Consider the following 20,772-nt stretch of genomic DNA (forward strand, 5'->3'; position numbering starts at 1 on the left):
TTGCAATACCTTCAAATAATTGTGATTTCCCTCCAGGTTTACATGCTTTGTGGAGATGGAAAGTGCTTAGTGACTCCAATAGTGCAGAGTAGATCTTAGTGATTTCACAGATCATAGTAAAAATATAAAATAGTTTGATTTGACCTGTTTACACAGGACAGTCTTTCTAGTAAGTGAATATTGCATGATGAAAACCATTTTGTAACTGGCACTCTTGACCAAGGCCATTTCCTCAGTCAGTCCACAAATCCCCAGTAAGAAAGTGTCACCAGTGTCCAGTAAGAAAGTGTCACCACTGTAAACCAGTGTTTTTCAAACTTGACATTTTTAAAGATGTGTGGCCTTCAATTCCCAGAATTCCCCAGCCAGCATGTAATACAATTACACCAGGGCTGTCAAACTCTTGGCCCGCGGGACAGATGCGTCACGCACTGGCCACATCCACACCCGGTTTAGCAAAGGGGGAAAAAGTCCTGATACATCACATGATGCTGCCATGATACCATGAGTTTGACACTCCTGAATTACACTATATATTCATCAATAATCAAACCACAAAAGATAAGGGGGCAGAGAACATACAAATGGCCATACTTTGTGAACTTGGGGTCCAGGCTACTTGAAGGACCATCTCATCCTGGCTTGGCCAACCCCACCCATACTGGCAGGGGAAGCGTGCTGCAGATCCTGTCAGCCTAAGTATTCTGGCTAGCAGGGCCCAGGAGAAGGGCCTTTCCTGCCATTGCACCAGCGGTGGGATTCAATTTTTTTTTACTACCGGTTCTGTGAGCATGGCTTGGTGGGTGTGGCTTGGTGGGGCATGGCAGGGGAAGGATATGTAAAATCCCCATTCCCTCCCCACCCCACTAACCTGCTTTCCAGCACCGTTCTCCTATGCAGGGCAACAAAAGAAGACCCAGCCGATCAGCTGGGAAGCACGGGAGGCAGAGAATAGATGGGGGGGGGCAGTCAGAGATGGGAGTTTCCGGTTCTCCAAACTACTCAAAATTTCTGCTACCGGTTCTCCAGAACTGGTCAAAACCTGCTGAATATCATCTCTGCGTTGCACCTGCCCTAAGGAACTTCTTGTTCCCTGGGGGGAGGTCTGCTCCAACTCTCCCAAACTTCTATAACAGGGGTGTCAAACTCAAGGCCCGGGGGCCAGATACGGCCCGCGGGGTGATTAGATCTGGCCCACAGGGCCACCCTGAAACGGCGAAAGACTGGCCTGTGGTGCCTTGCAGCAAAAACAGAACTCGGGTGGGCTGCACGCAGCCCTCTTGAGCTCTGTTTTCATTGGCAGAGGGTTACTTACAGGAGGCCATTGCAGCCAAAACGGAGCTCAGGAGCCTGTTTTCTCTGGCAGAGGGCTCGGGCCACCACAGGCACCCCTGACACGAGTGATGTTGAGCTGGCCACGCCCACTCTGGCCACGCCCACTCTGGCTCTCCGAGGTAAAATAAAATCCTGATGCAGCCTTCAATGAAATTGAGTTTAACACCCCTGTTCTATAAGAACCTAAAGATCTGCCTCTGCCACTTGGCTTTGGGCTCCAAAGGGGGAACCTCACAACGGAGATGGTTGATAAATTAACAGATCCCAGTTCCCCCACCTCATCTCTCTCACTCTCCTTATCTTTAATTGGGGCACAATGTTTGGCTTTATATATTAACTTATTTATGTGTTCTAGCTTACAGAATTTTTATCTTTTATGATTGTAAGCTGCCCAGATTTCCCCTGAGCTAAGATGGCAGTGAATAAATTTTACCAATAAATAAAAAAATAATGTTTGCTTCCTATTTAGAAATTTAATGTAAGGCTTCATCAGCTTTCATGGTTTCGGTGTCAGCCATTTTACAAACCAAAATTATTCCTGTTCGTTTCTTCTCTTTTGTGTTGCCATTCAGGACAAATATATGTTGGGGAGTAAAGATGAAAACCAGATATGGGTAGATTACATATCTGCAACTAATATAAAAAAAATACAGACTAAACATTCTTGGAGTGTGCAGTGGCATTAGGAAAACTGAAAATTGTAGGAAAGTATAACCAGGGTTCTTAGCATAATAATAAGATTGACACATTAATAAAAGAAGGGCTTATGCTCCACTTCCTTATAAAATTTACAATAAATGAATAAGAAATTTCTTGTATTTATTTACTGCAAACTCATGATGGCTTGCAAAACTGAAAAAAAAATCTGGTGTAATGTAACTATATAAATACAATTTACTGTATTTATTTAATGCAAGCCCATAGTGGCTTGCAAAATTGAAAAACAAAATGCATTGTTGTGTAAATATATAAATACAATATAAAACCAAGATAATACATCTAATAGCAGTAACATGAAATTAAAACATTCACAGTGAAAAGAATTCAGTTATCCCCCAAGTTCAAAGTAAATTACAATCATTATACCTAGCACAAACAACATAAAAACCCAAAGAGTAAAAATAAATACATTCTGTAAATCTCATTGAATTCAACAGTCCAAATTTACTGTTTAGGATCTTCTAAAGTTGTTAAGTAAAGTATTAGATATAATGTATCTGCTGCCTATTTTGAATCCAATATTTCAATAGTCCAAGAAGAAGAAGCCAAGAATTATAAATGGAAATTAATAGCTTTTTCATCAAAAGACATTATTTATTCAACTGTAATGCTTGGAAACAAATAATAGATAAAAAGTTAATGAGCAGATTCTGAGCTGTATAAATTCCCCCAATGCATTGGCAGAATGTTAGTATACCTAAATAGTTAATTTCTTATTCAAATGATAATTCTACTGGGCCCACAAAAACAACATATAGTTTGACACCAGTAATTGTAAATTTTAATCTGTGCTAAAAAATACTTTCCAAGGAATATGCACTATTGGATGTTAAGATTTACTTCCTGCAAGCTTTCACTGAGTTGAACTGAGCTGGCACACAACACTGAAGGTTGAATTGATCACAGGAGTATTTAAAACTGGATTGAAACTATTAAATCTTCATTCTCAATGCTCAAAAGTTCTTTGGAGTACAGAAATATTGAAGGAAACAAGGGAAGGGGAAAAAAAAAGAAAAGTTGGGAGATGCTTGATTCTTTTATATGACTTAGATTTGGCCTTGAATGTTGGTAATATATACAAGGATGTTGTACCCTCTTATGAAAATTAAATAGTGAGGTGTCAGAAAATATCAGGAAACAAAAAACCAACATAAAAAACTTTACACGCATATTTTAACCTTAAGTTTGCACCGAGCATACCTTTACCTCCCTAATATCTGAATAAAACTGGCTGAAGAACCCTTTCCCTGTTTTTGAGTAATGCAAAAGTATGGTTTACAAAACTCCACACACAGATGACATTACTGAACTTAAGCCAGAGTTCATACAATTAAGGAGATGTAGAAGCGATCCTTGAGGAAATGATTACTTAATTCTGTTTTAGGACTCCACCTAAACCACCCACTGGAAATCTGCAATGTGAAACTCACTCACTTCCTGGTAAACAAGTAAACGAAGCCAACTGTATAAAGTGAGTGAAGGATTGCATATTATTCTATACTCATTTGGTCCAAAAGAGATATGGGACAGTTGAGTTTGTATTTTCAGTACTAAATGAAAATGAGAAAATACGAGGATGAAGCTCAGAGGGAACTGAAATAACACCAAAAACTAACCCTGAGATGAAGCCAAACCACAGTTTCAGGTCACACAACACATATTCTGTGCATAAACCTGACTCAACGATAACCCTCAAATTACAATTAAGGAAACAATTACCTTTGTAAATCCGATCAATCACATATCTAACTTTATGAATTCTGCATTCCTCATTATATGTGTCCCCAATTATGCAGCCTTCATTATATATCTTCAATTGTGCTATCCTATGATGGCCTGAAGCCGGGAACCAAGCTAAGGATTTGAAACTTCTTTTAGCAAACAATATACAACTTTTGCCCCCAAAGTTATATGTGATGACATGGGGCGTGGCACAAAGGCAGCACAGTCAGATAAGCAATAAGAGCCCCTTTATTATCTCCCACTTTGTCCCCTTCTGGCTGGAGAAAAACTCCCAGGAACAGCCTTTGACTGCAGAAATTTAAGTCCAAAACATGAGCAACACAAACTGTAACTTAAAGTCCAAACAAACCAAACTGAAGTAACTGGTTTGGCAAGGCTGAAGCAAGAATCTCAGGCTTGAAGGCACGGCAAAACTCACATGGTTGGGAAGACGCCAGGAACACAGATAAGCCACAACACAGGATAAAGTCATGTTTGCTCCCAGCAGCTTGCCGCACGCAGCCTGCCTTTCTTATCAACTGTCTTCCCAGCTGTGGCTAATGAAGGGAATCAGGGCTATGTCCTCCCTTGTAAGCCACACAACCCACGTTGCTCTCTTCTCCATTGCTCCCTGCGTGCCCTAGAATGAAGAGGGGGATGGGCCTGGGTCTTCCTCTGAACTCCCTCTCCCTTGTTCTATCTCTCCCCTGCTCTGCCCAGCCGGACTTTGCCCTTGCCCAGTTTCCTCCACAGCCAACGGAGCCACACTCCCACTCCCTGTCAGTTGTCCAGCTTCCTCGGATTCAGACTCCGAAAGGGGCATGACATTATCTTTAAGATTCAGCAGGCATCACAAGTTTTATACAAGCAATGCAGATTTTATAAAGAAGATGCAAATTCCTAAGCTTATAAGAAGGTATAAGAAATAACACAGAGGCTCTTAAGCTTAAGTATGGATTAAAGATATTAACCTAGCATTTTCTAAATAAGTTTCCAGTTTCAGTAGTAGATTTGACTGAGTAAAGCATCCTTATTTTTTATAGACACTTTTTCATGACCCAGTCACTACTGCTTTCAATAGTTCCCAACTGTACTGCCAATTCCTAAATTTCATATAAGCACTGCTTACCGAGAGGGCTGGGTTGCCTTCATCCTCCACAGTGACCACCAGCCGATAGAACTGTTGTCGCTCACGGTCTGGCGGGGAAGGGCGGGTGGCGATTTCTCCAGTCACTCTATCCATGCGGAAGGTCAGCTCTTCATTGCCATGGACGATGTAGTAGGAGAGGGCACTGTTGAGGCCACTGTCTCTGTCGGTGGCTCGTACCTGAGCCACAGCCGTCCCTCCACCCACGTTCTGTGCAAATGTTGGACAGAGGGGTTGGAAGAAAGAAAATTAGGCCACAGAAGAAATAACACTGCAGTTACGCTACATCGAAACCTAGGATTTGTGGGAGAAGGAATGGCAGAACCTGGGGATAGGGTGAAAAGAGGTATGCTAGAGAAGGAGCCCCCCAAACTTGGCAATTTAAAGACTTGTGGACTTCAACTCCCAGAATTCCTCAGCCTGAGGAAGTCCCTACTTAGTCAATTAAGTCCAACCCTCCCTAACTCTCAGCAGGAGCTGGCCGTTAGCAAAGAAGACTCTGGTGCATGGACTATATAGCAATAAATCAGTTTAACTGATTCATATGTGAATCTGGTCTTTTGACAGAATCTGACAGATTTGATAAAGGCTAACAGAGGTAGTCTTCAATTTACAACCATTCATTTCCTAGTATGATTTGAATGCTTATTGCGTACCCTATGACTATTATTAAGTGTTGTACCTTATGATTCTTGACTCTTGACGAATGTATCTTTTCTTTTATGTACGCTGAGAGCATTTGCACTGAAGACAAATTCCTTGTGTATCCAAGCACACTTGGCCAATAAGGAATTCTATTCTATTCTATTCTATTCTATTCTATTCTATCCTATCCTATTCTATTCTATTCTATTCTATTCTATTCTATTCTATTCTTAGTGACTGTTCAAAGTCACAAAAGCACTGGAAAAATGTTATTTATGACCAATCTTTGCACTGTTGCAATATCCCCATTGTCATCTGATCAAAATTCAAGTATTTTGCAACTTGCAGTATCCTGTAGGGACATATGACCTCCATTTCAACTTTCCCAGCCAGCTTCTGATACGCAGTGTTAATGGATGAAGCATGATTTGCTTAATGACATGATTCACTTAAAAACAGCAAAGATTTGCTTAAGAATCATGGCAAAGAGCTTATAGAATTGAGCATCGCTCACTTAACCACTGTCCTGCTTAGCAACAGAAAGCCTGGTTCCAACTGTGCTTGTAAGTCAAGGACTATCTGTATATATTCTCGTACAATAATCTGGCTTCTTCTCTTGGCGGACTGGCTATTTTTTTTATGGGAACCCTAAACCATTCAAGATGATTAATTGAATGCTTCCCCAAAGCTGGAGCTCTTGATCGCAAGGCAAGGTAAAAAGAAGGGAACATGGGCCATGGGAAAAGAACTCCAACAGAAACAGCTTTTCATTTCCAAACCAAGCCAATGTCAGCAGCTTCTTTCACAGGCAAAGAGCAAAGCCGGTTAAAATGTAATGCAAGGACGCATACTGGATTACTCAGGCAATCTCAACATATATATTTATGACAGAGGTTGTGCTGACTCTCCTCTGGGTTGCTTCAAAATCAGGAATGGATCAGTTTGTGGAATTCGGCAGCGCTTAGCTATATTGGCAGTTTGTCTACCTCTGAAGGCCCCCTATGGTTGCTTAGCCAATGTGAGAACAGAGTGTTGGACCAGATGAATTAAAAGTCTGACCCAACAGGGCACTGCTCAGGCCAGGTGTTCTACAAGCTAGTATGTATACCTTGAAGCACCCTGAATAAACGCCAATTCCAGCTGACGTGGCTCAAGTATCATCAGCTCCTGAAAACACTGGCACATTCAGTGTTACTATCTGCAGGAAAAAGCCTATAGGTGTATTAGTAGTCATGTGGCTTAGCATCCTGATTTATCCATCTGAATAGAGTTGATTGTTGTGGTTTGCCGGCAGCAGGTGCAGACGGCAGAGGTATTGGACAGTGAGGATGAAAGGGGACCAGTCAGGGAGTCTGGAGAGGACTTGGACGAGGGTCCTGCATCCGATGCAGGGATGGGGCCAGGACCATCTGGGAGTGGGGTGCTGCCTTTGGAGCCTTTGGAGTCTGGCAGCAGCGAGGAAGAGGACCCAGGGGAACCTGTTCCCAGTGCACATGTGCGCAGAGCTGCTAGACGGTGAGAGCAGCTGAAGCAGAAGGGGCGACTTGAGAGTAAGGCTGGGAAGTGATTGTCCCTCCCATAAGGGATAAAAGTCAATCCTCAATGACGAAGAGCTTTGCAGGAAGCAAAGCAATTCAGTAATTCTCCGAGTCCTTCGTGAAGCTCTGTACTCTGGTCAGGTTTTTTTTCTAGGTTTTTGGGTTGGTTGATGTTAGCCTTAATTGGACTTCTGTTTCTTGGCAGCATTCTGCAGCACTGAAAAGCATGCTCTTATCGGGAGGAACTGTGTCTAATGAGTTTTGGCTGGGAATGCAAGTAATTCCCAGTGTCGTAAAAACAGTTTTACTTTTAAATTCAGTTGGTGTTTTATTAAGTTTGATGAAGCCTGGGTCAGAACATTGATGAGAATATGGGATTTCCTCAAAGTGCTTATGTAGTGAATGTTCCCTTCTGATGCTTTCAGATAATATGGTCTGGATGCATTTCTCTTTTGGATATGTATATAAAGACAGCCTAATCCAGTAATTGGAATCTGTCTTTTTCCTCATGTTTTATTACTTTATGATACACTTCCTGTTGATATGTCTCTGTTACAGAACGGTGTATCCTTACAAGCTATAATTAGACTAAATTACATTTGGTTCATTCCAAACAGTGACATTTCCCAAATCTTTTATGCACATTTTCCAGGGAGTAGAAAAGGGATTATATCAAGAACAGGGCTGTTCTTACAGTAGACAAATCTATGTTAGTATGATGACCTAGCAAAGTTTAATTTTTCTTAGATACTTGCTATCCCTTTGCATATTTGAGATAATGTACTAAGAAATGTTCCCATAATGTACTAAGGAATGGGAACATTTCTTAGTATATTATCTCAAATATGCAAAGGGATAGCAAGTATCTAAGAAAAATTAAACTTTGCTAGGTCATCATACTAACATATAATGGAGCTACAGGAACAGTACAAACAGCTTTGGTTAGAACAGCATTATACTAGAAGAAGTCAATGCAAAAATAACCAGAAAGAAATCCTTAAACATTTGAAAAGCAAAAATGGCTACCCAAAAAGGAAGCAGGGAGGTCAATCCTCAGGGCTGTAGAGAAATTGAGAGAGAGAGAAAAAAAAGTAATCTGCATCATTTTGGGCTTTGAATAAAGGTTTCTTCTAAGGCAGGTGTTTCCAAACTTGGCAACTTTGTGGACTTCAAATCCCAGGATTCCCCAGCCAGCCAACTTCCTGGGGAATTCTGGGAGTTGAAGTCCACAAGTCTTAAAGTTGCCAAGTTTGGAGACATCTGTTCTAAAGGAATGAAACATTTGGAAATTTTAACTCCTTTTTGCTTTTCTCCGAATTCTTCAGAGATCTTTCCTCGATATGTCATGAATTTTTATTCTGGGCACAAAGAAAGCCTGCAATAGTGAGCTTTACTTCAAGTTTAGGATACCAAGAGTTCTTTAGCACTGAAACTTCTAGGTTCAGTGACTCAGTCTTTAGAGCTCCGATTTCTATCCATCCAGCTCTCCTTGTATGCTATCTTCAAATCAGAGATAAATTATGAAAATTGGTGCACCAAATGTTGATAACCCTTGTTTTGATTTTATTCAATTGGCATTGTATTCAATTGTCTTTTCTAGGATGCTGTTGCCGACAATGTCTTTAAGAAAAGAATATTTTTCATTAAGATTCTCAAATGCTTACACACTGTACAAATAAGCAAAAAAAATGAGTTGCACTGAAGCTAGGCCCAGTTCCTTCTTTTGTATGAACAAGTTTCATTGGGGACACGGCCATGAACGTACCTATAAAAAGCCAGCAACAAGACCTTCTTACCTCGTTAATGCTAACATTGTATCCATGTTGGTTGATAATGACTGGAGAATTATCATTCACATCCAGGATATTGACCCTTAAAGTGTGCTCTTTCCTGCGAGCTGGAACACCTCGGTCTGCTGCTTGAATCTGAAAGGAAGATGAGACTCAGTAGAACATAGGTGAAGCATCACGGATTTGGTCATGCTATTAAGTTGGGCAAAGCTAGTAAATCAGGACAAGGGTAGATATTTGTACATATCTATAAAATATCTATATCTAGATATCTAGACACAGGAGCAGAAATATTTCCTTTACTGAAACAAGCTAGTGTTTCACTGATAGATAGAAGATAGATGATACTAACTAGCTAGAAGATTATAGAATTGATTATCGATAGTAGATAAAAGATAGATAGAAGATAGCTACCTAGGTGAATAGAAAGATAGAAAATATCTAGTAGATAGAAGATAATTAGAAGATAGCTAGCTAGAAGATATCTAGAAGATAATAGATGATAGATGGATGATGGATGGGTAGATAGATAGATAGATAGAAAACTTTGGTGAATATTGTTAAGAAAACAATTGAAAATAGCATGCACATATCAAACAGCTTCATGATCATTCTTAGAATATTACTATATAGTTTTGGACAGTATTTCATGCAGGACATAACAGAAGTGGAAGAAAAGGAAGATAGTGACCAAAAAAAATGCCTCCAAGGAAATGGACTAATTCTCTCATATCATCGGAGGGATTTTAGCGCAAAGCTCCTGCCTAAAAATTGTTCCGATTGCAGACCCCATAAATGCATTTTTGAAGCTTCCAATTGCGTGCCACATTTCCTATCTTCCTGACAAACAGAGAGCCCACAATAGCTTCAGATCACTTGATTCGTCCATCTGCTTTTGTACTGAAAGGAACTTTTGGACAACTATAACTTCTCCTTCTCAGTTCACCTTGGACTAAGGACCGGAACCCGCTCCTCGATTGCCTTTCTCCTTTCTTCACTGCATATATTCCAGCTCATTACTCCCTCTTCTCACATTCATTATGTAGCAGTACTTGGATTAGTGCCAGGATCTAACACCTCAGTCTCTTCAGAAAAAAAAAGAAATGTATTTTTGTCTTTTGTTAGCTTTTTAATAAATTCTGTTTTATTCAGGGTCTGAAGTTTATTTATTTACATAGCCACCAATGGTTAATCAACGGTGAGCAAAAGTGTCATGCCCCTGTCGGAATCTGATTCCGAGGGGAAAGCTGAGCAGCTGACAGGGAGTGGGGAGTGTGGCTCTGTTGGCTGTGGAAGAAACTGGGGAAGGGCAAAGTCCAACTGGGCAGAGCAAGGGAGAGGTAGAGCAAGGCAGAGGGAATTCAGAGGAAGATCCAGGCCCACCCCCTCTTCATCCTAGGCATGCAGGGAGGAATGGAGAAGGGAGCAATGTGAGTTGCATGGCTTATGGGGGAGGAAAGGGCCCTGATTACCTTCATTATCTGCAGCTGGGAACAGTGTTTAAAAAGGGAGGTTGCACACAGCAATTGGTTGGAAGTAAATCGTGAGTTATCTTTTATTGTCAAGGCTTATCTGGGTTCCTGGCGTCCTCCCAACTGTGTGTGTTTTGTTGGCCTTTGAAGCCTGCAATTCCTCACCCTGCCCTGTCCAGTTAATTGCTGCAGCGTGCTTTGTGTGGATTTTTATTTACAGTTTATATGTACTTTGTTTTCAGACTGAATTTTCCTCCACTGTTCTTGGGAGAGTTTTTTCTCCAGCTGATGATAACTGGACATTGGGGGCAAAGTTGGAGGTATTAAAGAGACTTTTCTTACTCATGTGACTGTGTTGCTTTTGTGCCATGCCCCGGGTCATCACAAAAAGATAAAAATGGTGAATGAAAGATCATCCAAATCTCTGAAGAGAGACTGTTCCATAACACAGCGGTCCCTAAACTTTGCAGCTTTGCGGACTGGCAGAGGAGGAGGAGAGACGATGGTTCCACACAAGCAGTGGGCAAGGTTGCGTGCACATGCAGTTCTATTTATGCAATCAGCATCCATGTGCACATCGATCGTGCACACTGATCACACAAATGGAGCTGCGCCTGCATGTTTACATGCCACTTCCGTGGCCCAGTTCCAAATGGGCCACGGCCTGGGATCTGGGGAACCCTGCCATAAAGCATCCGTCATGACATGCCTAAGTTCTTCCAGGTGACACTGGGATAGATGACCCCGCAGGTAACTTGGTTTTGTGCCATGTAGTGTATTAAAGGTGAACCAGTAGATCAGGGGTGTCAAACCCAAGGCCTGGGCGCAGGATGTTTAGATCTGGCCCATGGGGCCACCCTGAAAACAGTGAAGGACTGGCCTGCGGTGTCTCTGCCAGTGAAAATGGAGCTCTGGAGCCATTCACCAGCTTCCTGAGCCCTGTTTTCATTGGCAGAGGATGGCAGGAAGTCATCACAGCCGAAAACGGAGCTTGGGAGCCTGTTTTTCCTGGCAAAGCACTTGGGCCGCCACAGGCGCCCCTGACATGAGTGACGTCGAACTGGCCACGCCCACCACGCTGGCCTCCCAAGGTCAAACACAACCCTGATGCAGCTCTCAATGAAATCGAGTTTGACACCCCTGCAGTAGATTGATTGAGATCCATGGGGAATCAGTGTAGGTCACCTAACATTCTAGATCAAGTGAAGCTTCTGAATACTCTTCAAGGGCAGCCTCCTACTTAGATCTTTGCAACAGTCCAATCAGGAAGTAACTAAGGCATGAGCAACCATATATATCACTTTCCAAACTAGAAATAGGTACAACTGGCCCAAAAGATATATCCGTGCAAAGCTGTTCCTGGCCACATCGGTACCGGCTCCTTGAGCAGGAACCACAAGTCCATTAGACTACAGATCCATTTTTTTTCCTTCTACAAATGCTAATTCTACTTTGGAATAGAAGTTTGATACCAGTTGTAACACTCAGGGCTTCTAGAATTTCTGCTGAATGCTGAGTTACAAAAACAAAAATACATTAACTCCATCATGAAAGGCGAATTCCACATTGTAGTTCAAGTTGCAAGATGAAATATTCAACAACTAAAATAATGCAGTTATACATAGATGGCACATTTGGGATTACAGAGGGTCTGAAGAACAATGAGAGGGCTGGCTTACTGCACTGAGACCAAATTACTTACATGAACACCACAAAAGGCATTACAGGTAGTCCTTGACTTATAACCGGTCACTTAGCAACTGTTTGAAGTTATGACAGACTTTCCCAGGGGAATCTACAACCTGGTTCTGATGGCCATGCACCCCCTTGTAGTCACATGACTCCATTTCAGGTACTTGGCAACAGGCCAACCATTTTCAGTAACTTGTGCTCATGTGACTACTTCTTATGATATTTTTTGTCAATAACTTGCATCTAGTTTTCAGCAAAACTGGCCCATAGCAAATGATAGGCTCACTTAACAACGTTTGCTTTACAACTGCCACATTTGTTTAATGGCCGCCACAAAAAAAGGTGATAAAATCAGGTTGGTCAAATGGGTGACACACTTTATATGATCGTCACCATTTAAAACCATGTAAGCTCCATGATGGTTATAGGTGGAGGACTATCTATACCACACAATGTAAAACTTGAACAACCATCACTCCCTGTTACCTGTAAGGTGTAGCGTTCTATTAGTTCCCGGTCCAAAGGCCTTGCCACAAATACTTCTCCATAGGTGCTGTTGGTCGTACGAATTTCAAAAGCCCTGCCTATATTTCCCAATACTAGAGAAAAAACAACCTGCATAAAAATAATAATAAAAAATCTGGTGAAAGGGTGGAAGAAGAGAGGAAGTGAAGAGAATCAGTCCATTCGATAGAAGGTAACAAAGGATATACTTTATTTATTTATCATTGGTGGGTTTTTTCTTGTATGGGGAGGCAAGCCAAATTCTGTCCTCAATTATACTTCTTAACTCTTAGACAAGAGGTTTCTCCTGGAATTATTGGATGTGCAAATGTACATTTCTTGATTGATTAAAAAAATAATCAAATGTACACAATTAAAAATGAAGAGTGGTTATGTAAAACAATATTGTATAGTTAAAAAAGAAAAACAATGTTGGAAACTTAACTGTAGAGGAAGCTAAATTAAATCCAGGAGTTGGACTCAGTGAATATAAAAAACTAGCGAAGCAAAACTGATATGTAAATGATCTAAAGCAGGGGTCTCCAACCTTGGCAACTTTAAGACTGGTGGACTTCAACTCCCAGAGTTTGTTGGCTGAGCTTGTTGGCTTGTTGGCTGAGGAACTCTGGAAGTTGAAGTCCACCAGTCTTAAAGTTGCCAAGGTTGGAGACCCATGATCTAAAGAGGTAACAAGTGAGCTTGTGAATGCTATCTTTGTCTTTGGAGTGAATATCACCAGTAGATATTTTCTTAAATTCAAAATGAAGTGCATGAAAGCAGATGTTACCCATTAAGAATGAAACTCCCGGGTGTTCAGAGCTACCCCAGGTAACAAATTAAAAGAAAGAAATGTGCCACGCCTTAAATGCAAAGCGCTTCCTGTTTAATATTGAAAAGAGTTCCTTTTAGTGTGATGAAATGGTGACCAAAAAGTTTTCATTTGAGGTTTTCTTTGCAGCCTTTTCAAGCCCATTGTCCTAAGTCAGCTGTTGAGCAGCTTCTGGGCACCACAGGAAATGGTTTGCGATGCTGTTTTTTCCCCGTGTTATTTCACAGCCACCTGGCTTACCCATCGCCTTAAGTGACATGCAGCCAATCTTACTTTCTAAGACTAAGAAGTTACACTGAGCCAAAGGGAAGAACACATGGTATTCTAATTTATGAGATGGGCTGTGACTCATTCAGTGCTGACTGTTGTTGAGCTCTGTGAGCTCTAAAAATATTTAGTGCTGTTTTTGCCAGCACCAACTTCTACACAGTCTCCTCAAAAGAAGAACAGAGGAACTGAAGGAGCAGTGTTGATGAAGACTTCAGTTAAGCCAGCAAAAAGAAAGTTGTCATTTTAGAGGAGGGGGAGGAATAGCAATCCAGGACAAAATTTATCCTCCAATAATGCCAATAATGTGGGGCCCATGGGAGCGAGTATATTTGTCTGTGACCTTTTGCATTTCATGTGGTCTCAGGAGAAATCTCTGAATTGGCTGCAAATATTAAGTTCTTCTTTAAGCTGCACTTTGTATGAAGTTTATCGGAGCTGAAAAGCCCAAGGTTATTGAATTCATATAGAGTGCAGCTTAAAGAAGAACTTAATATTTGCAGCCAGTTCTTCACTTGTTTTTTTTTTTACGGTAATTTGGTGAAAAGGTATAATTCACAATAATAAAAATTAATACAAAGTAAAAAAATAACAGAATAAAAAGAAAATGTACAGAAAAGAAAAACAAAGAGGAAAAAAAAAGAAAAATAGGAAAGAAATAAAAAACTAAAAATAAAGAAAAAGAAAAAAATTTTATGTAAAAATGAATTCCCCATTCATCACAAATATAAGAATTTCAGTAATTCATCACTTTCTAAAATACAAGAAATGGTTTACTTTTCCCGTACCAATCCCTTTTCTTTAAAGAAACTCATAAAAGCTCATCATTTCAGTCCTGATATCAGCAAAAGTCCATCAAGGTTTACCAGAGATAACTACATAGTGTATTTATTTTAACCTTGATCAAATAAGTCAGCTTTATATTCTTTCATTTTACTTCTTGATCTGTGAAGTGATGTAGTCACAGCTACCTGTCCATTGTTTCCTGCATCGGGATCTCTGGCCAAAACCAGAGCAATTCGACGTCCGACAGGGCTGTCCTCCGAGATACTCACAGAAGAGTCCGAAGTAATGTCGAACTGTGGGCTGTTGTCATTCTCATCCAATATGGTGATGGTAACCTGCCAAGTGAAGGTGAGCATGAATAATACTTTTGGTAGACAGGAGACAAGCTAACGTTACAGAGAAATAAATGATGGCAAGCAAACAATGGACTTTTCAAAGCCAGCTCCTATACACCACAGTATGACTGAAGTTGGCCCTGAAATCTACAAACAGGTCTCCTGAATCTGTGATTTCCACCATTTTGTAACAATCAAACTTTTTTTCATGTCCTTTTCACACAGCTTTCCTAGCAAAATTATTATGCTTTGAAGGTATCATTTACATCAAAGGAGGGAGCACATATCTGAAAGACCATTTTTTTCGGACTGATAAAATAATAATAACCAAATCTAATATTTGTTTAACTTAGGGGACTCACTCTAGCTTTAGCAAGGTTTTATTTCAAGGGTGGGCAGGATAGCAAACTGGCTGTTTGCAGGTAATGCTAATGTAAGGATCCCGCTAATGACCAGACAAATGGATAAACATCCTGTTTAATCGGGAGGGAACATACCCTGCTTCATTGGTGCCATCATATAAACTAATTCAGTGATGCTTGGAAAGTCAAAGAAATAATGACTTCATCAACTCTCAAAGCCACACTAAATATTTTTACTGTACAGTGTGAACCATGTCTTAATAACTGCACTAAAGTGTTAGGCTGTTAGGGATATATTGCAGCCGCAAATATGTGTTAAGAATCAATCTGAGCTAGTTTTTGGCCAGTAGTTAAGGAAATGCTGTCATGTCTAAAAATAACTGAGCTTGTAAATACACTCTACCCAAAGGAGAAGAACATGGGTCTATTTGTGAAACTTTATTTGGCTAAAGGTTTCAAAGACAACATTATCCAAGATAGCTGGTTTCTGAAGAAAAGCTCAGGATACATTTATCTTTCTTTCATGGGATGTGATTGTGAGAAACCTTTTTCTCTCCTTGCTAAAACTAGTATCTCAATGCAAATCATGTTCATATCAAAGTTGGCAGTGATCTACACTCAAGAGTTTGACTTTCTATTCTTCCAGGGGCAATTCAGTGTTTCAATGGTCCTCTACAAACCCCTTCATGAGTAAGGCCTCAATGTTAGTAGAATTTCTTCCCTTTAATTACAGGTAGTCCTGACTTATGACCACAACTGAGTCCAAAAATTTTCCACTGCTAAACAATACAGTTGTTAAATGAGCTTTTTCAGCATTTTGCAATCTTTCTTGCCACTGTTGTTAATTACTACAGTTGTTAAGTTGGTGGTTAAGGGAATCTCACTTCACCATTGCCTTTGCTTGTAAGAAAGTCACAAAACATAATCAAATGGCCCTGGGACACCGCAAGCATCATAAATACATGCCAGTTGCCAAGTGTCCAAATTTTGATCACGTGACCATGGGGATTTTGCAACGGTTGTTAAGTGTGGAAAACGATCACAAGTCACATTTTTCAGTACCATTGTAACTTCAAACGGTATGGTTGTAAGACGAGGACTACCCATATTCATATTATAAGATCAGAGAAAGAAAAATATTCCAGGTCCCATCAATAAAACAATGACATCTTTTAGCTTCCAGAAGAAGGCATGCTTTTTCTATCACTGCCCTTGTCTTTTGAAGCAGAAGCTCCCCGGTGGTGGGGTTTCAAATGTTTTCCTACCGGTTCTATGTGCGTGCGCGCAGCACTCAAAAACCGCCCTCTGTATCAGCGCTGGTGAGGTGAGCTGTTGTTTTTTTTAGCTCAGTTGAGGTGCGGCAATCTGTTCTGCCATGTGAATCAGCTGAGCTAAAAATCAAGGAATCTAGGATAGAAAATGGTGGGTGCGGGTGGGCGGGGCCAGCCAGAGGTGGTATTGGCTGGTTTTCTGAACTACTCAAAATTTCTGCTTACTGGTATGCCAGAACCGGTCTGAACTGGCTGAATACCACCTCTGAAGCTCCCATACCGCAAGGTCCATATGGTCCTGGTGTAGCTATCCTTTAAGAAGGTCTTAAAGACCTGACTCTTCTCATAATCATTGCTCTAAGAGGTACTTATATAGGTACTCATTAGAAAGTTATGTTCAGGGCGTCTGTCTTCCCAAGGCATGGTAGTTTTATTATCCTGATTCTTTAGTCTTTATATATTGATTTTTAAAAAATTATTTAAACTGGCCAGGGTTGCTTGGCAATTTGGTGGCCTTCAAAACTGAATGAATGTGAAATTAGTATAAGCAGGAGTCTCTTGGAAGACACATAACATCTTAGGCCAGGGGTGCCAAACTTGATTTCATTGAGGGTTGCATCAAGGTTGCGTTTGACCTCGGGGGGCTGGGTGGGTGTGGCCAGTGCAGGTGTGGCCAGCTTGACATCACTCATGTCAGGGGCACTTGTGATGCTCCAGGTGGGGCTGGGAGAGATCCAGAGGTGGTTCTGACAAGGTTTTGACCAGTTCTGGAGAACCAGTAATGGAAATTTTAAGTGGTTCAGAGAACCGGCAAATACTACCTGTGGCTGGAGATTTTACAGTATCCTTCCCCTGCCACGCCTACCAAGCCACACCCACAGAACTGGTAGTAAATTTTTTTTGAATCCCACCACTGGGGAGATCCACTGTCTCCAGCAGAGGAACGTGAGACCAGGGAGAACACCAAACCCTTGTCCTCTAGAGGAACCTCACTGTCCCTCTCAGGCCAAGCACGGAACCCCTGGATGGCCACGCAGGCTGCCCAGAGGCCTCAGCAGTGGAGGACAATCAAGTTTGCTTTGCTAGCATTCTGCAAGCAAAAACGGAGCTTGGGAGGGGCGCGAGCTCTGTTTTCGGCTGCAATGGCCTCCTGCAGCACTCTGCCAATGAAAAAGGCCACCACCAGGTTTAGATAAGCAACCAGTTGGCCTGGGCTGGGTCGAGGCACTGCGAGATGGTCCTTTGCTGTTTCCAGGGCAGCTTCATGGGCCAGATTTAAGCACCCTGCAGGGCATAACCGGCCCCTGGGCCTTGAGTTTGACACCCCTGTCTTAGGCAATCCATTGGCCACTTATTTTCACTTTTTTTTTCTAGGACTAGCCCTAGATCAATGTTTCTCAACCTTGGCAGCTTTAAAATGTGTAGATTTTAATTTGCATTCCCCAGTCAGCATGCTATAATAAACTTAATAAACATTCCTACCTTCTATTGGATGGAAGCACAGAAGTGGACACAGAGAAGAAAAGAAATAAAGAGGGATTAGATTTCTATCCTTTAAATAGGATACATAAATTCAGGGTTTTGGAAAAAAATATTATGGGTCAGAGATATAGATTCAAAGAACAATGTAAAAAAATAATAATTTCTTTGTTGTTGCTTTATCAATCTCTCCTTAATCATCTAATAGGTGTGGTCTCCTTGGTCGTTTATTCATACATTTCTTACCCAAATTCCATTTAGCATTCTTTGTAATGCATGCTGATGCGTTATAGATAATAACCTTTATTTCTCCAGTATTATCTGTCCAAAATGGGAAACTGCCCTTGGGCCTTAAACTACATCTTCCCATTGTACCGTTCTTGCATGTATTCCCCTCCTCCACCTCCACCTCAGCATTTGAGCTTAGCATGTAGCACATGCTCGCATTTTGAGTCAAAAGTAGTACAAAAGGAGAAAAAGAAAAACAAGAGGGAGGTTAAAACAGAAATCGCCCATCCTGTGGGCGATTTTTTTATGAGAGGATTCTAAGATAATTTTAGTGTCATGTGTTTTGAGTGTGTGGTTTCTTAAACCTTCTTGAGTTCTAAAAATTCTGTGAGTAAGACATCTGTAGGAAAGAATAATAAAACATGTGAGCAAAAATCTCCTGGGACATTATCCGGACTAAACACAAATTACTTTTAAAATAATTTTAAAATGTTTTAAGTGAAGAATAATTTCATTAAAAAAATCACATCACTTGACATTCAGAATAACCGATCTAAAGTAAAAGAATCTACAGTAAGTTAATCCAGTGTAAAATGTGGATGATTAAGAAAATAAACTACTCAGAAAATAAACTACTTATAGAAAACAATTCAACCCAATTATCCGTTGGTCTTAAGGAAGTAGTAAAATAGTTAACAATTCGAATTTTTAAGTAACTTTCTAGTTTTAGTTACACAATCCACACATCTATCATAACATAGTGTGATTCTAAAGACAAGAACACAACCACAAAGAACCTTGCTACAGTGTGGTGAAGGCTTTAAAATGGAAAGAAAAAGGAAAAGAAAACTTCCCCTCATCTTCCATATACTAAGGAACATCCCCCAAAAACAATCGTCAATTTTTTTTTTTACTCTATTCCCATCTCCAGAGAAAACTAGAAAACCTTCCATTTCTGGAGGATGAACAACCTCACAATAATAGGTTGAAATTTTAGCTAAGCATACAAAGACAAAGGAACACACACAAAATCAACTCACCACAGTTGAGTCAAGTTTAGGGCTTCCATCATCCGCCACTACAGTTAAGGTGTAAACGTCTCCTTTCTCTCGATCCACTTGTCCTCTGACTGTAATCACACCCTGACAGAAAGAAATAAATACATACAGGCCACCGATATCCAGAGATGTCCACAGATAACAGAAATCTCCCAGTAAATTACTTACAGTGATTCCATTTATTTTGAATAAAGACAAAGCTTGAGGATTAGTATTTGGGTCAAACTTGTACGTGATCTGGTTAAGGTTGTCAATGGACCGGGCCTGGACTCGTAGCACTTCAGAACCCAAAGGGATATTCTCTGTGATGATTGCTTCGTACGTGATGTTTGAGAACTGCACAGCCTCATCTAATTCGTTAAGGAGACTGACATAAATGCTGCAGAATCCTTGGTTTTGGGGCGGGGCTTGATCTGTGGCAGAAACATTCATTAGGTAGCTCGTTTTCGTCTCATAGTCCAGGTAGTCAATGGTGGTAATGAGGCCGGTGCTCTCGTCAATTTCAAACTTGCCCTCAGATCCTGAGATGATTTTGTAATTCACTAGACCACCATTTCCTAGAGAGGGAGAGGAAAAAGAATGATGAGAAGGTATGTAATCGCTTGTAATGTAAGCCACGGTACAGGGCCCCAAAGGGATGCGGTGGCTCAGTGGCTAAGATGCTGAGCTTGTTGATCAGAAAGGCTGGCAGTTCGGTGGTTCGAATCCCTAACACCGCATAATGGAGTGAGCTCCTGTTACTTGTCCCAGCTTCTGCCAACCTAGCAGTTTGAAAGCATGTAAAAATGCAAGTAGAAAAACAGGGACCCCTTTGGTGGGAAGGTAACAAGCGTTCCGTGCACCTTCAACGTTTAGTCATGCCGGCCACATGACCACAGAGACATCTTTGGACAGCACTGGCTCTTCAGCTTTGTAACAGAGATGAGCACTGCCCCCTAAAGCCAGAAACAACTAGCATGTTTGCGCCTTTACCTTTACAGGATCCCCAAAGGAGTGTTTGAAAACCCCAAGGAAGATACTCCACTTCTATTCAAAATTCCTCCAAAGTTCTCAAACCTTTTAGTTTTTTATAACAAGGGAGTGTTGCCACATGATTTGTTGTGTTATTCCTGCAGTCTGTCACTCTTTGCCAGTCTTTTGTACCTGCCTACCAAACTGATTTATTCTCACGAAACCAATGGTTTGAGATGATCAGTGATTGCTCCACTCAATGGGATTGCTCACAGTTTAGGGCACAACTCTGGTATTTTTGACTGACTTCCACTCATGGATCGGTTCTCAAGTTACCCGATGTTGGAGGAAGACTGAGATTTTTGAAGGCTCACTTAGTAGGTTCTGGCTCTTAGCGCAGAACTCAAATCTCATCACCCAAATTCTCTTACAGGCCTTCAGAATTAGGTTGGTGCTACACTCTAAGTCAGGGGTGTCCAACCTTGGCAACTTTAAGACTTGTGGACTTCAACTCCCAGAATTCTGGGAGTTGAAGTCCACAAGTCTTAAAGTTGCCAAGGTTGGACACCCCTGCTCTAAGTACTTGTAATTTGAAGTTCTGTTGGAATTCCTTGCCTTCCACTTGCATCCCTGATCAGATG

The 20,772-nt window shown here is 41.0% G+C and overlaps 1 protein-coding gene across 1 annotated transcript in view; it reads right to left on the minus strand.

The window, feature by feature from the left end:
- Positions 1–20,772, minus strand: part of CDH23 (cadherin related 23) — a 564,480-nt gene that overhangs the window by 98,570 nt on the left and 445,138 nt on the right. Inside the window, exons 31-37 of the mRNA XM_087964088.1 lie at positions 19,349–19,737; positions 19,163–19,264; positions 18,840–18,842; positions 14,633–14,782; positions 12,548–12,676; positions 8,904–9,032; positions 4,907–5,134 (exon numbers count right to left, since the gene is read on the minus strand). Coding sequence (XP_087820214.1) covers positions 4,907–5,134; positions 8,904–9,032; positions 12,548–12,676; positions 14,633–14,782; positions 18,840–18,842; positions 19,163–19,264; positions 19,349–19,737 — 1,130 coding nt within the window. The remainder of the gene's footprint in view (positions 1–4,906; positions 5,135–8,903; positions 9,033–12,547; positions 12,677–14,632; positions 14,783–18,839; positions 18,843–19,162; positions 19,265–19,348; positions 19,738–20,772) is intronic.

Source organism: Notechis scutatus, chromosome 4, assembly GCF_049901735.1.
Source record: "Notechis scutatus isolate UNSWTSFEM ecotype Mainland chromosome 4, rNotScu1.2, whole genome shotgun sequence".
Taxonomy (NCBI): Eukaryota; Metazoa; Chordata; class Lepidosauria; order Squamata; family Elapidae; genus Notechis; species Notechis scutatus.